Source organism: Phaethon aethereus, assembly GCF_964289735.1.
Source record: "Phaethon aethereus genome assembly, chromosome: 15".
NCBI lineage: Eukaryota > Metazoa > Chordata > Aves > Phaethontiformes > Phaethontidae > Phaethon > Phaethon aethereus.
In genome coordinates, this window is record NC_138591.1 from 3,719,894 (window position 1) to 3,735,656 (window position 15,763).

The following is a 15,763-nucleotide window of genomic DNA, read 5'->3' on the forward strand; positions in this document are numbered from 1 at the left end:
CCCCCATTTTCACCCTTCTCAAGGGGAAAAAGCCCAAGAGGTGCCTGAAGAACTGCAGGATGCTTCCCCCATCCTCTGCATGCTCTCTGGCAACAGTCCCCCGTGGCACAGGGCTGCCGGGGAATGGCAAGCAGTGCCGCGAGGTCCAGAGAGCAGGGCACAGGGCTGGGGCACTGCCCATCTGCTCCTGCCCAGAGGCAGCAGTGCCAGGGGCAGGTCAACCTCTCCAGGATGCAAAGCCAAAAAATAAAAAATAAAAATTAGAAATCATGTTTCCCAATATCCTTCTACCTCTCCACGGATCAGAGCATCTCCCCACCCCAGCCAGCCACACACCACTCTCCGGTCGCTGTAGGATATGAAACACCAGCCCAGTGCAGAGCCAGGTTGCTGAGACACTAAAACTGTATTGAAAGCCTCCACCGCTCCTACCCAAGACGTTTAAATTATTTAGGAATACCTGGATCAACCCCAAGAAAAAATACAAACAAACAAGGCATGAAACTCGAGCAACACTTGCTGTGCTGCCTTGCCTCCCCGTCCCAGTGCCCTCGCAGGAGGCATCGGCGGAGGACCGAGGCACGCCGCCCTCGCAGGGAGCCTCCCCGCCGCAGATGCAGGTCCCTGCGTGTCCCCGTGCATCCCAGCCCCACGTGTGTGCGCATACGCTGCCCCGCATCCCGGTACGCCCGACTTCACGAGCCTCCCGCCCAGGCAGATCCCAGCATGCAGGCACCCGCCGTGCCGTGCCACGCCGCGCTGTGCTGACACGCTCCACCTTGGGCACCCTCCCACGGGCTTGCTGTAGCTGGGAGGATAAATCGGCAGCCCTGGGCGGTCACAGCAGGGCTGACCCCGCTGGGCCTATCAGCCCCGCTTCACAGCTTGCAGCGGTCAGGTTTCCCTTCTTTTCGTCTCCCCGCTCTGTTTTACCGAGGGGAGCAGCGCCGGCAGTGTGCCACAGCTCCGGGGCGGGCAAGCAGCACGAAGGCGTTCCAGCTGACCTACTTTCCACGGGCACTGCTAGGCAGGGCCTCCTTCCCAGGCAGCGCCGAGGCAATTCACCACCACCAAACCCCAGCTGGCACAGGGCAGGGCAGAAAGAAGTGGGGGGTACCCTGGGGACCCCACCAGCGCACGATCTGTCAGCAACAGATCAACCCAAGCCAGGTGGGACCCACACGCCTCCTAAACACCCATCATCTTCCATTGACCGTCCACCAAGCTCCCACACAAACCCAGCCTGGCACTAAGTCAAACCCAGCGAGCAAAACTCTTCACCACTTCAGCAGAGACCTCGCCAGGCCATACCGGGAGCATCGCCAGAGGCTCCTCCGAGGGCAGCAGAGGCGACCCCGGCTGATCCCCGCAGCCCGAACATGGCCGCACGCCTTCGTCGGGCAGCACTTACCATCTCGTCGAGGGCGTAGCGCAGCAGCCCGTGCTCGTAGAGGATGAAGAACCGACGCTGCCATTTCTGCAAGAGAAGACAGCAAGGCGGGTCACAGCAGCACCCACTGGCCCCCTCGCTGGGGCACCGGAGCTGCACCCCACAAAGCTGGGGCAGACAAAAGGCACCGAAACCCCTTCGTGGCAGGGGACTCATGACAACAGGGCACAAGCCCAAGTCTCACTAAGCACTGGACCACAGCTGCCAAAAAAGCAGGGGGGACCTCGCAACATGGCAGGGACTGTGCCTAAAGGGTGATGAATGTTGCAGAAGTTTTCTGCTCAGCCCCTCACGCCCCATACCCAGCTGTTTGGGGTGCTGTGGACTTTGCAAAGGGGTCCTGCCAGAAGTCTGCTCGCACCAGCCTGCATTGCTTGATGCTGATTTACTGCCTGGCTGCATGGGCACCCAAGAAGAGGCTGTTTTGGGGTTGCTTCCCCACTCTTCTCTGCATTCAGACAGACCCTAAGCTTGCCAGGTTTAACCATACAGGGGACAAAAATAACCAGAGACAGAAGACCAGCTATAGGCTGGAACTAGGACTTTCCTCTCCTGAAGGATGCCCGTAAGCCCCATCACGGCTCTCGCAGAGAGCAAAGTCCTGCAGGACACCAGAAGGATCCCCCAACTACGTGCTCCCAGCCCTCAGCTTCACCCTGCGTGGTCTATTCCAGCACCTGATGCCGCAGGGTGACAGGGTGTCACACTAGATGTCCCCCAGCAGTGCATCAGCTGGATTTGGATGGCTGTACCTCCAGGGCTGGCACTGCCTACGTGGTCCTGCCTCCCCCGGCACCACGCCGGCACTGCTGCTTCTGCAGCCACACAGCAAACCAGATTGGAGAACTGATCTGGCTGGAAAACTTCCTTTTTTTTTTGTGTGTGCCAGGTTGTTTTCAGCCAAGAGCAAAAACTGGTTGAGCAGGCTGAAATAAAAAAGGTCCTAGATTCATAGCCCCAGTGCAGCAATTCTTATCTCACTTTTCTCAGCCCTTCGGGCAAAGTCCAAGGTGCTCAGGGACAAGCAAAACTACCAAGGACCCTGTGGACTTCTGCATGCCCCCGCTTAGCAGGCAGCCTCCGCTCCAGGGGGGACCAGAGTCCCATGTCCCCACAATGTTGGGCCAGCAAGCCTGCAGCTATCTGTGACTCCAAAAAATGACCCATATACCCCAGGCTGAACTCAGAACCCAATTCTTGTTCATTCAGGAGAGTTTTTTTATTACTAGCAGCTCTGAGAGCATTTTGGCTGCGTGACAGAGGGTTCACGGACCATTGCCATCCCTCCCACACACAAGACAGCCCTGTCCTGGTGGCCTCAGAGGCAAGTTCCCTGGAAGAGCAGCTTGGGCACAGGCTGCGAGTCCTCATCGCAAGCCAGGGGGTGAAAGGACGTCAGCCTGGCCATATCCTTCTGGGCCTCACACCCCCCAGGGCAGGAAACTGGGGGATGCTCCGACCCCACATGATGCTGCTGTGGGCACGAGCAAACCCCTTTGGGCAGGAGCCAAATGTGCTCTGCTCTGTCTGTGGGCCTCTGCTGCCAGCGCACTCAGCTTCAGAGCTCCGCGGGGTTATCCCAGACAACACTGCTGGTTATTCCTAGCAAATGGGAATCACCTCTCAGCCCCTTCCTTGCTGCAGGACCTCCCTGACACAGCGGTATCCACATCAGAGGATGGGATGCAGCCTCCCTCCAGGGCTCTGGGAGTGCCCATGATGAGCTGCAGAAAATAAAGTAGCTGTTTCCAAGCACCAAAAGGAAACTGGGTGCCTTGCTGATGGTCCCAGCATGGCTCAGAGCCACGCAGCCCACGCCCTGCTGGCCTGAGAGCCTTCCCGTCAGCATGGCACATGTCAAGCTAACCAGACCCTAACCAGAGCAGCATCAAGGCATCAAAAAGCAACAGCAGCAAGCAATAAAATGCACACACTGAGCCTGATCAGCACCTGCAGTGCCCCAGCTTGCTGCCCAGCATGGGAGACCTCACATCCCAGAGAAGGCATTCGAGCCCTGCTGTAGGAAACATCTCCCAGCTTCCCGGTTTGCACAAGGGGATGGGTGCATGGAGGTGCCTGCGGCAATCCCGGGGCTGCAGCCACCTCCATGGGCAGGGACAAGCCCTCGCTGCTCCTCCTGCCACCCCACGCATGGCATGGGGAGAGCGCGTCTCAGCTTCGCTTACCCGGGAGCGATGCACGGGGTTGTCAAAGTCTGTTCCTTCCGGGGCCAGCAGCAGCCAGCCGCCATAAATGGGTTTGGCCTGCAAAGAAACAGCAAAGAAACACAAATCAGGTGCAGAGGAAACTGGCTCAGCACCGACCAGCACCATAGGCGATCAATGATCGGAGACCACAGGAATCTGTGCCGACCCCCAGCGCGAAGGCAGCCACACGAGTTCAGGCTCCTGCACACAGGGAAACTCAGCCCTGGCAGCACCGGGGACATGGCTTGATGGCAACCCGTCGTGTTACATAGACCGTGCGCAAACGGGACTGGGATGAGGACTTGGGAGGAGGTAAAACTCCAGCCACAAACACCAAACTCTGCTGCTTCTGCACAGCACTGCACCGAGAGCACCAGCCTCGCCGGTACTGCCAGGCTGCAGAGCCCATCCTCACTGACAGCTCTTCCCCTCGCCATCGGCCGCGTGCCTCTACTCCAAAAGCAAAAACATACTCCAGAGGAGAGCACCATGTTTTCCTCCTGTTAATTAAGAGAGGAAAAACTACCCAGTGCTGGCAGTTCTCCAGCTCGCAGCCGCTTCCCGTGCCGCGCACATCCAACACCCCTCTCCCCGCAGGGGCGGCCCCTGCCAGCCCGCTCCTCCCCGCCAGCGCCGGCCAGCAGCCCACGGCCGAGCAGGCAGGAAGGTCAGAGCCAGGCGGAGGGAAACCGGCTCATTCAGCGGGCCGGGAAGAGAAAGGGAAAGAATAACCGGAAAGAAATGCCTTACAGCGCTGCCGTTTACCCGTGGAAAAAATTATCCAGGCTCTTTCCACCAGCGGTTTGGGCACAGAAGTGGCCGGCGTGAAGCAGACCCATGCCACAGGGAGTGGTGGGATGGGGCTGGGCACCGGGCTTGTCCTCCCCCACAAAGTCCCACGGGCACTGCTCCTGCTGCCTGTCAAGCTGCAAAATATTGGCCAACCCCATTCCTGGCAAGGGCTGGGGCCAAATCCTGGTGCAAGAATGGTGAGGCATTGCTACACCGGCAAGGCGGCTCCATGGAGGTACTGGGACAGGCTGGGAGGGAGGAAGCCCAGGGCAGATCCAGCTTCAGGAGCCCCTGGGTCCGGGGACGCTGCTTTCCACCATGACACATCCGTGCACGCCCAGCCCCAGTTGCACAGCGACAAGGACACATGTTCCCAGCTCCTCTCAAAATTATTTGGTTAATCTTGTTACTTTCATTCTTCCCCCCCGCCCCTTCCCTGAAAGCTTAAAACTATTTCCAATTCGGTACCTCCCCTAGATTCCTCCTGCCAGTTTCTGTGGTTTTGTAATGTTAAAAAAAAGTTTCCCCTCTGGAAAAATCCCTGCAAACAATAGAAGAAACTGCCTATGCACCAAAAACCGTCAAACGCATGAAGCACTGAGTAAGCAAACTGGAAACAAGCCGGAGGAGCCCTTTTACTGTTTATAAAGTGAAAAGAAATAACAAAATCTCTTATCCCCCCACACACGACGTGACATATCAGCTCTAGGTGTTGCTCTCCCAGCAGCTGGGAAAACATGATCTGAGGAGACCTTCCTTCCTTCCCCCTCTCTTTAAAGGGGATTAAAACCAACGAGCATGGAGTGCTGGGAGCGAGATCCAATTCTGGGGAGTTGCTTCTGTCCCTCCTGGGGGCGCAGGGCACCCCTGCACCCAGCTGTTCCCACGACCAGCACGAGCCGCACCCGCACCAGGGGCCTTGCTGGCACGGAAGGGCACCCCGCAGGCACCGCAGCCCCCCGCCCTCCCCGGGTTCACCAAGGAGCCCCTCGCCCCCCCGGTCCTGCTCACCTGGGTGCTGGCACCCTGCTCGCCCGTGGCCCCCATGCTGCCCCCCAGCCGGCACGGCACCCGCTCTGCGCCCGGCCCCGCGCCGCCCACGCCACCAGCGCCCGGCGGGGTGAGCCGTGCTCCGCCACTCCCCCGGCGCGCCCCGCCGGCAGCCCGCCCCACGCCCCCACCCAAAGGTGCCCGTGACGCATCCGTGCCCACGCGAGGGGAGGACTTTGGAGCGGGGGCTCCCGCCGCTCCCTGCCGGGCCGGGATGTGGCGCGGCCACCCGTGAGGCTGCTTGCAATGGCCTTTCCCAAATTTCTCTCCCATTTTACATGGGGAAAAGCAAAATTGAAAATAACTAACTAAAGATGACCCGCCAGGGAGGCGGCAAGTGCTTTCAGTGGGTCACGGTTGACTCCAAACTCCCAAGAGAGGCACTCGCAGTGAGCCCTGAGCAACCGGCTCCGGTGCTTGAGAAGATACTGCGAGTAGCCTCCACCACCCAGGAACAAGGAAGAGGGAGACAGCGAAGGCAGGACGCGGCGTCCCCAACGCTTGGCACCGCCACGCCAAGGCAACACCCCGAGGAGCCTTTGGCGGCGATGCTATGGGCAGCCAAGCTATTTGGCGGGCTTGGCCCTCCTCTGCCCCCCAATTTCCCCCTCCATGCACCAGCACAGCCCTCGGGCACGGCCAAGCACTCACCCCAGCAAAGCCCCACGAGCAAAATCTCTCCCCAGCACAAGCCAGAGCACTGCAGCCCTCCTGGAAGGACCACCCCATGCCACCCTGAGCACCCCACTGCACCTCAGCAGCATCCAGCCCCACACAGCCCCCAGCAGGACAGGCAGCGGGCACATCCCAAGTCTCACCCTGGGGATAAAGTAACTGTGAAACCCAAACAGGGGACACCATCACCAGGGTGAGCAGCGAGCAGCCTTAACCCAGTATTACAGGCATGAAGCGCTGCCCTACCTCAGCCTGGCTCGCACCCCTCAGCGGACATTATTTTGCCCTCAACCACTTCAATTTTGGCTCAGCTGACCATATATAAAGCACCGAGCACCTGAAATACATGCCCTTAACATAGAGCACAGTCATTTCTTTACCGGCATCATAAAAAAGCACCACCGGACTATACTTATTTCAGCAGAAGCATCCAATTTCAGATATCGAAACCAAAATAGCTGAAAGGTATGAATTAGAGCCAGTCGGCGTGGGCAGCCCGGTTCCACCCGCCAACAGATGAACATGCAGCAATGCTTTTTAAAGCCAAACCAAAACAAGCTACTGCTAAAACCAAGCAAATGTCCAGAGAGGTACAAGCCTAAATAAAAGGGATATGAACTAGCACACAAAGCGTGTGAAATAAACCCATCGCACCTGCATTGGAACAGCCCTGCTGAAGCAAGGTTTAAAATAAACCCGCTCGATGCCACTACGGGAGGCAGGTCCAAGGGAGTGTTACCGCACCGTGATGGAGCTGGAGCCACACAACGCTCTGCCCCGGCTTGGCTTCCTCCAGAGACCTCAGCCAGAAGAGGAAAACGCAACGCCCAGCACTGAGCAAGAGGTCAGAGCAAAAACTTCCTCTGCCCAAGTAGATCTGTCCAATCCTGCTGTTAAGGGATGGTGTCAGAGCAACCCTGGGGTTCCCCAGATGCCTTTGACGATGCAGAGTCCCGCTCGTCTCCGGCGACGTCCGAAGGGCAGTTCCGGGTGGTTTCCCCGCAGGCAGCAGCCACGCAGGATGCTCGGGCGCTGGGCGGCTTTGCTTTTATCCAGGCAGCACCTGGTCGAAGGGTGAGCCGCAAAACGACCCGGAGCAGAGCAGAGGGCAGCCGCTGGCAGCACGACGCATCCACATCTGGGGTGGGGTGACGCTCCCAGGGCTGGCAGGAAGAGGAGAGCCGGTTCCTCCAGCACGGCTCGCGGTGACAAAGCCAACCACCTGCCACAGCCTCGTCCAGGAGGTACCGAAGCTGCTGCCACACCACCCCGGGAGAGATCTGCAGGCATCTCGCCACCCAAAAAAAAGTGATAAACCCACAGTGCCTTCCAGGGGCACCACCATGGGTGGGGTGCGGCCGGGTTGGAGCCCCACAGTGCCCGGTCCTGTCCCGTGGGACCGGTGGAGGCTGACTCAGGCCCCCGCGTCACCACTCCGCTTCCTGTCACACCTCTGGGAGCGCCCAGGTATCCCTCCCGCCTCCAATCCCGCCCGGCCCTGCTTAGCTTCAAGGCCCACCACCAGAGCTGTGCTGTGGATGCTCCTTGGCCCCTCAGCTGCCTCTCGGGCCACTGCCCTGGCCACTGCATCCGTCCCCGCAGCCCTGGGTTGCGTCGAGGGGGAGGACGCTGCCTCCTCCAGCCCAGCGCCCCAGGCCAGCGCTGGCAGCAAGGCGGGTGGGAGGAAGCGGAGAAGGAAGCGGCCCCAGCTCGGTTTACATGAAGCTGTCAAGCTGCCGCGCTGATGCTGCCCAGGCACGGACAAACCACCCCACCCCAATCAGCTCCACCAGCACTGGGAACACGATTCCCAGCAGCTGGGGGACTGGGCTCGAAGGACATGCAGAGCCACTCAGCACTTCCCAAAGCCCCTCAGCACTTCCCAAAGCCCGGGGTGATACAGGACCTTCTGCACATCCCCAGTCATGCGATTCCAGCGGGCAGGACAGGTCACAGGAGCCTGACAGCCCACGGAGCGCCGGGTCACGGGGCTGGAGGTGGGCTGTGACACCAGCCAGAACAGGCCCTGGACAGGCTTTCACGTCTGCTGTGTGCGTCAGGAGTACCTTCACCTCCTCCCTCCCCCGTGCAAACCTGCCAGCCAAGCAGCGTGCTCGGCGGTTATCAAGCAGAGCCGCATGGTGCCGGCCCCACAGGAGCTCATTGCACAAGGTGGAACAAGAGAGCTTTGCTGACATCCACGTCTCCTCTTAGGGTCCGGACTCATCCCCGTGATGGAGCACCCACATCCCCCCCCGGGGTGCTGGGTCACCCAGGCGGGCTGGGGATGCCCCCGCAGGCAGTCCCCATCCACCCCAATGTGCTCCGAGGGAAGTCCAAATCCATCACCGGGAGAGAGTCCTGGCTCCGAGCGCGTGGCGGGAGGGATAATCTGTTTAGGCTGCCGGCAGACGTAATCAGCCTGTCTCGGGTGGAGGCAGGGCTTGTTTTGTTCAGGCTTGGCAACTGAGCGGGAAGGGGAGGAAAAAAAAAAAAAAAAAAGGACCATTGCAGCTTTAGCCTCTGCCTCTAACGTTGAATGCAGAAAGCCCTGTGCACCGGGGAAGCTGTGCCAGGGCTTCCAGTAGCCCTGCGAGAAAACAGCGGCCCCAGCCTGGCCCAGGCTGTGGGTGAACCCGTGGTAGCTCCCGTCCAGCCACCTTTATGGGTTTAGTCCCAATATTCACCAAAGGAGCCTCCCTGAAAGCAGTGACAGCAGCGCCTGCTGCTCCCTGCGTGCATCTCTGGGAACTCTGTAACAGGGTAACAGCTTGCAGCTGCACCCACAGGAGACCACGGTCCCAGAGTAGGGACAACACAGTCATTGTCCCCTGCGCACCGACTCCCAAACCATTCAGGGCTTCCCAGAGGCAGGGACCCGTTTCTGGCACAGCTCAAGGGGAAAGTGACCACAAACGCCGTGGTTGCAACCTCAGAAGAGGAAATCTGGGTGGTTTCAGCTCCGCTCTGCTCTCGGTTTTGCACACCTTGGAGCCTGAGAGAATGTCGCTGATGGGCGAGTCGGAGCAGCTGTCACCCAGCAGGAATGGGGAAGGTGACATGGTGTTTGGGGCGGGAATGGGATGCTATACCCAAGCAGGCTTTCCTGCCCACAGCATGGCTTCCAGGAACCGAGAGGCAGGCATCACTTAACATTTTGCGTGCTCCCAGCAGGATGCCGCATGGACCACTGGAGACCTGCGACCCCGGCCGGTGGGAGGCTCTGCAAACACCGCTGTGCAAACCCGCGCTCCGGCGGCAATCCCAAGGGCCAGGGACACAGCCCAGCCTCGGCGGTTAAGCCGCTTACATCTCGGCTTCCCTGCCCAAACAGTATTTCCCCTCCACTGTATGTCACTTGGCGACGGGCAGCAGAGCAGGGCCAAACCCCAGCGCGGGAGGCTGCTGTGCTGCCAGTGAGCATCCACAACCGCTCCCGGCATGAAAGCGCTCTCCATCCCCCAGCTCTGCATCCAGGCACCCGCTCGCTGCCCCCGGGTGCGGTCCAAGCTCAGCTTTCTCCAGCCCGAGACCCAGGCAGCTCCTGGGGATGGCCCTGGACGCGTGGCGACAGCCCCCTCTCTATCCACCTCCTGCAAAAACACATTTGCACAGCACGGGTGCAGGCGTGAGCCGGCTGCTGCCGAAGCTGCAAATCACTCAGGCCAGGCTCTCGCCACTAAACATCTCACCGTGCAGGAAGAGGCCAAACCAGACCGGACAGACCGGACCCGGGGCGCGAGGAGCACAAGGTGCCGCTGCCACGGGGTGGCTGGCAGGCAGCGTGCACGGCACAGCCCTCTCGGCACAGCGGCAGCCCTGACCCGGCCGCTGGCAAACCCCAAAGAAAGGAGCTGCCCGGGCAGTTTGCCGCATGGGCAGCGGGAGCGACCGACCGACCGGAGGAACAGGAAGGGGAAAGGTTGAATTCACCCCTGGTGCAAACAGCCAGTCTCCTGCAAACACCCTGGCCCTGGCCCCAGGGCTGCGCTCGGGCCGGAGCGCTGCCGTCCGCTTGGGCAGTCGGAGCAAGAGCTGGAAAGAGGCCGGCCGCCGCGCGCACGGGCGACTTGTCAAGCGGCACCAAAATGGAAGCGGGAAGGAACGGGCTTTGCAATCGCAGCTCCCCCTTCTCGAGCAGCCCCGAAGCCCGGCGAGCAGGCGTATCTAACCGCCTCCCACGACGGGGCTTCCTCAGTGCCTGGGAGAAGCCGCAACATCTCTCCAGAGTGCTGGAGAGGGGATTTATCGCTTCCTCGGGTGCCAGAGCAGATAAGGTGTGGCGCCATGCAAAAACACAGCAGCAAGTAAGTGCGCAAAGGGGACAGTTCTCCAGCACCCAAAGGCACCGCCATGTCCCTTCCCTTGGGCCACGCGGGCTCCCAACCTGACATCCCTCCCGAGCACCCGCTGCCCTCCCTGCCTGCACACCGCTCTCCAGGGGTGGCACGCTGCCCGTGGGGGACAGCCACCACGACCCTACCTGTCCCAGCTCCTCTGGCTGTGCCCCCCAAGTCCCTGCCTGCTACAGCCACTGATAGCAGCGGGTTTGACATTTGCAGAGAATCTCCCCCTGTTCAGTCCTAATAATTAGTCAAGTACAGATGGATTTTTGCAGCATGATACAAGCAGCCGGGAGCAGGGAATGCAAGCACGGGGGCTGCTTTCCAGGAAAGAGGGGGCTTTTCTGCCCCCAGGGAGCAGGGGGTAGAGGTGAAAGCATGACCGGGACATGATCCCTCACCCTGCTGCCTTTCAGACAATGCACAAAGCCAGGATGAGACCCCCACCCAGGGCATCGCAGCCCCATCAACGCAACGCCCCAGAGCAAAGCCAAGCCTGCGACCCAATGCTGACACTCTCCAGCCTCGGGGCTGCTGGCGGTCGGCTGTTCAGCATCCAGAACAGTAGAAAAGTGATAATGTCCAACAGAGGAGAGAGGGAAGTAACCACCCTCCTGCCGCTGGGGAGGAGTGTCATGGACCGGGGCTGGAGGCAGCGGTGGGAAAAGTTTGCAAGCTCCATTTTCTAACTGGGTGGTCCTATGGGCATCCATGCCACAGTCTCAAATTAAAAAAAAAAAAAAAAGAGAGAGAGAGAAAAAAGGAAAAAAAAAAATACACTGGTAGCTGGAAAGATGTCCTCAAATTCCTCTATCTGTGCCAGTCCCCATGCCCCAAGAGAGCACACGCATGGAGAAAATTAAAAGCAACTGCTTTACACTCTGCTCTTCTTCCAATTCAGGCCAAGCGTAATTTTGAGGTTAATTCCCAGCCTGTTCCTGTTGTGGGGGGCTTCATCTTCCTTACGAACCAAAGACATGCGCAAGCAGGCGCGGCTCAGTCTAGGCCAGCCGGCATGGAGAGCAGGGGCCCTATGGGAACAGCCCCACAGCCCTGCGGAGCCCTGCGTGGCTTCCTCGGGAAGAGGGTCCCGCTGGCCAGGCCAGCTTATTCCTGGAGGTGGAAGAGGGTCCCCAGGAACGGTCCGTCCATCCTCCCAGGGTAGGCTCGGGAAAGCTGACCTCCACACGAGGTGTGCAGGAGGTTAAAGGGGATCGCGCGGCGCTGGTGCAGGCACGCCTTGCCAGGAAAGAGGGAATTCCCACGAAAAGGGAATTTCTGCCTTGCTGGGAAAGGGGCAGCACAGGGGGAGCTGGCGACGGGCAGGTGGAGCAGCCAGGACAGAGCCACCAACAGCACCGTGTTGCCAGGGCCCATGGGCCAGATCCTGCCACCGCAAGGGATCACAGGGCTCTGAGCACCAATGTCGGGGCTTGTGTTCATCAGGGCAGACCCACAGCAACAGATTTTCCCCAGCGGGAAGCAGACGCAGCGACTGACCCAGTTTTTCCCATGCCATGCAGGCACCCCAGAAGGTCAAATGCAGGTTGGGGGGGTGGGAGGGGGCATCAAGGGCACATCACCTCCCACCTGCAGCCCTGGGGGGGACGGCCAGGGCTCCAACGCGCGGTGGGACCACACGTAGCCGCCCCAAGTCACACCGACCCCCGGCTGGCAGCACAGCCACGCACAAAAACAACTCGTGAACACAGCGCTCCCGGGATTAGGGACTTAGCGTCCACGCAGCCCTCTGAAGTTGGAAGCGCTAAGTCCGATTATTATTAGAGAGCTCCAGCTCATTAATCCTGATGTTTGGGGCAGGATTCCCCCCTCCCAGCCCCGTTCCTAATTCAGCTCCCGCGTACGATGGGGATCCACTACTACCACTAAATATTTGTGCCTCTTTGCAAACACACACCGGTCTCTGCCCTGAGTGGCCCCAGCACCCCGGAGCACCCCAGGAAGCAGGAGGGGCAGCTCCTAAAGCCCACACAGGTATTTTTATGTAATAAAAATCCAAAAAAGACACGAGTGCGTAAGTGTGAAGTACCTTCACCTTTCCTGCAAGCCAAGTAGAAAGGTCAGATGACTCAAAAGGACTTTTCTAGCCTGGCTCTAGGTAATCACCAACACGGTCCCTGTCCATAGGGTGAGCAGGACGCGCTGAGCACAGAGCCCCCACGCCGCAGTCTGGGATGCCCCCCTACCCAAACCAAGCTTAAAAACAATAACTAAAAAGGAAAAAAAAAAAATCAGAGCTGCTAAGTGAACCGTTATTCCTGGGTGTGCTTTGGAGCGAGCACACCCCCACATCCAGCCAGGCTCCTCGCTGCAGCGTCGAGCCTCCTCCAGCTCCCCTGACAAGGGGCACGAATTCGGAGGGAAGGCAAGCGCGGTGGCGGGGAAGCGCTGGGTCGGCCGGGGGCTCCTCGGCATGGGGAGCTGCGCGGTGGGACGGGAGGGTGCGTGCGTGCATCACACACTACCAGAGCCACCATCTTATCTGGGAAGCGGGATTATTTCACCCCGGCTGCAAGGGAGAAGCGGAGCAGGATCGTGCAGTTTTCCCAACCGGAGCCCCTGCGCGGGGCCTGGGTCTGGCCACCGGGCTGACCCGTCCCTTCGGCAGCCAGCTGTGGCGATAAGCCCCCCGGGCCACTCGCCACCCTGACGGGAACAAAGCAAACCAGGGGCTGCCCGAAACACGGCTCTGGGCCCTGGGTCCCCTGGAGAGGGCGACGGGCCCCCCGCGGCAGGGGCAGGCAGGCACTACGGTGGGCAACATGCAATGCTCCGACCCCCCCCAATGAAAATGAAAGCGCCTTGAACCCAGGAGGCGGCGAAACCCCAGGCAGGGCAGCGCGAAGGGGCCAGCCGGGAGCGGGGGGCTCTTCCTGAGCCCCCTCCGGGACGACTCCTTTGTCTGGGCACAGCCGCGACGTTCCCCGCCGCCCGCCCCTTCCCGCACACACCACGGCATTTTTTCCAGTTACATTTTTTCCATATTAGCCCTCAGATTTCATTATGGCCCCCCCCGCCCCCCCAGCGAGCGCAGCAATATGTCTGATCTCATTGCCATAATAGGATCGGGAGCGGGGATGTCAGCCCCGGCCCAGAAAGGTGTGGGAGGAGGGAGGGCGGCCCTGCTCCCCGCACCCCGACACCGCCGACGGGCCCCCGCACCCCAAACGCCCCCCGCTGCGGGCGCGCGGGCCTCCGTCAGGCCTGAGAGGAAGAGGTTGAGGAGGAGGAAGGCCCAGCCCTGGCAGCCCCCCAGCCTGCCCACGCTGGGCCTTTGCCTGGGAAGAGGCCGGGGTTGCCTCCCCGTCCCCCCGGGAAAGCGGGAGGCTATGGGGTGGGGGTGGGCTGCGTCCAGCATGCCGGGGAGGGAATGTTTTGCTTGCAGCCGAGTTTTTCCCGGGACTTTTGGGATCTCCTGACGGAGCCCACAGGGTCCCCCCCACCACCTGCTGCCACCCACCCCAAGAGGGGCCGGGATCACCCCAAGCGCAGGTGCCGGTCCCCAAATGGCCTCAGAGAAGGGGTGAGGCCCTGGGGGAGGATGCACTGGGGTGGGCCATGGCCTAGGGGACCCGTGGGCACCGTGGGGATGCTGGGTGCCCCATGGGACACCTGGGTATCTGTGGGGCCAGCAGGCACCCCAAGGGACCCCTGGAGACCCTCTGGGACCAGAAAGCACCCATGGGGCTCCGGAACACCCGATGAAATTCATGGATATCTGTGGGCCCCTGTGCTATCTACGGCGTCAGCAGGCACCCCATGGAACCTCACACCACCCACGGGGTCAGCAGGCACCCCATGGGAGCCCTGGACACCCTCTAGGAGCAGAGAGCACCCACGGGGCTCCTGAACACCCCATGGGATTCATGGATACCTGTCCCCGTGCTATCCGTGGGATCAGCAGGCAGGCAATGGGACTCCACACCACCCCTGACAGCCCACACTACCCGTAAGAGCAGCGGGCACCCACAGGACCCTACGGTATCTATGTGACCAGCAGGTGCCCCATGGCACCCCCTGAGATTCCATGGGAACCCATGCTAACCATGGGGCCAGCGGGCACCCATAGGACCTTGTGCTATTGTGGGACCCTAGGACACTCACAGGACCCTATACTACCCACAGGATCCTGGGCTATCCATGGGGCCACCCCCAGGACCCTGCGCTACCCAGAGGACCCCGAGATCCCACGGGGCCATCAGGCACCCGCGAGGCTCTACACCACCCACGGGACCCCGGGCTAGCCACGGGGCCAGCAGACACCCCATGGGGACCCAGGGCACCCTGGGGCCGCACGCGTGGGGGCGGGGCCCTGGGGCGGATTTTGGGGGGGAAAACAGGGGGTTTGGGGGGAAGTTCCCACCTGGTTGAGGTCCTCGTCGTTGAGCAGGTGGGACTCGCGGGGCTTGAAGCAGTTCTGGCACTTGCTCTTGTTGAAGATGTTGGCCTGGAACTTCCTGCAGGGGTTGTCCTTGGCGGCCATGGCGCGCCCCGCGCCCGCTGCGCGCCCGCTCAGCGCCCCGCGGAGCGCCCGCCCGCCGCCGCGCCCATCGCCGCCCCGCGCCCGCCCTCACCGCGGGCCGCGGCCTCCGCCTGGCGCCTGCGGAGCGCGGGGGGGAGCGTCAAAAACAAACAAACAAACAACAAAAAAACCCCAATAAATAGAAGAGATAAAATTAAAACCGGGGACGGGAGCAAACTGCACGGCGGCCGCCTCCGCTGCGGCTCAGCGGGCGCGCATGGCCGAGCGGCGCGGAGGGGCGCGCAAGGGCCGTGGTGCCCCCGCCCTGCGGGGCTGGGCTGGGCGGTGCCCGGCGGCGCGGCGCGGTGCGGGACCCGCCGCGCGCGGTGCGGGACCGGCCGGGTGCTGGGCGCTGCGGGCACCGCTGCCGACTGCGCTGCCCGCGAAGTTCCCAGCGCCGCGGAGGCAGGCGGAAAAGGGGGCGGAGCCACGGCGCGGACGGACGGCCACGCCTGCCAATGGAGGCGGGGATCCGCCGCTAACAAAAGGCCTCTCTGTCCAATGGGATGCAAGGAGAGGGGAGGGCGCGGCGGGACCGCCTCGGCCCCCCTCGGCCGTGGGGGAGGGGCGGCGCGCTGACAGCTGGGGGCGGGGCCGGCTGGGCTCGGCTGCGCTCGGATATGCTCGGCTCCGCTCGGCTGGGCTCGGTACAGCCCCCGCGGGAGGCGTTGCGTGGGCTCCCCCGCACTCTGCCCTCGGCGCG

At 61.4% G+C, this 15,763-nt stretch overlaps 1 protein-coding gene across 2 annotated transcripts in view; it reads right to left on the minus strand.

Moving 5' to 3' along the window:
* Positions 1–15,763, minus strand: part of MPRIP (myosin phosphatase Rho interacting protein) — a gene marked incomplete at its 3' end in the record, with an annotated part of 81,688 nt that extends 65,925 nt beyond the window's left edge. For both annotated transcript variants that reach the window (XM_082006605.1, XM_082006604.1), the window contains exons 1-3: positions 14,902–15,763; positions 3,637–3,714; positions 1,412–1,477 (exon numbers count right to left, since the gene is read on the minus strand). In XM_082006605.1, the coding sequence (XP_081862731.1) occupies positions 1,412–1,477; positions 3,637–3,714; positions 14,902–15,021 (264 nt within the window). In that variant the 5' untranslated portion in view covers positions 15,022–15,763. The remainder of the gene's footprint in view (positions 1–1,411; positions 1,478–3,636; positions 3,715–14,901) is intronic.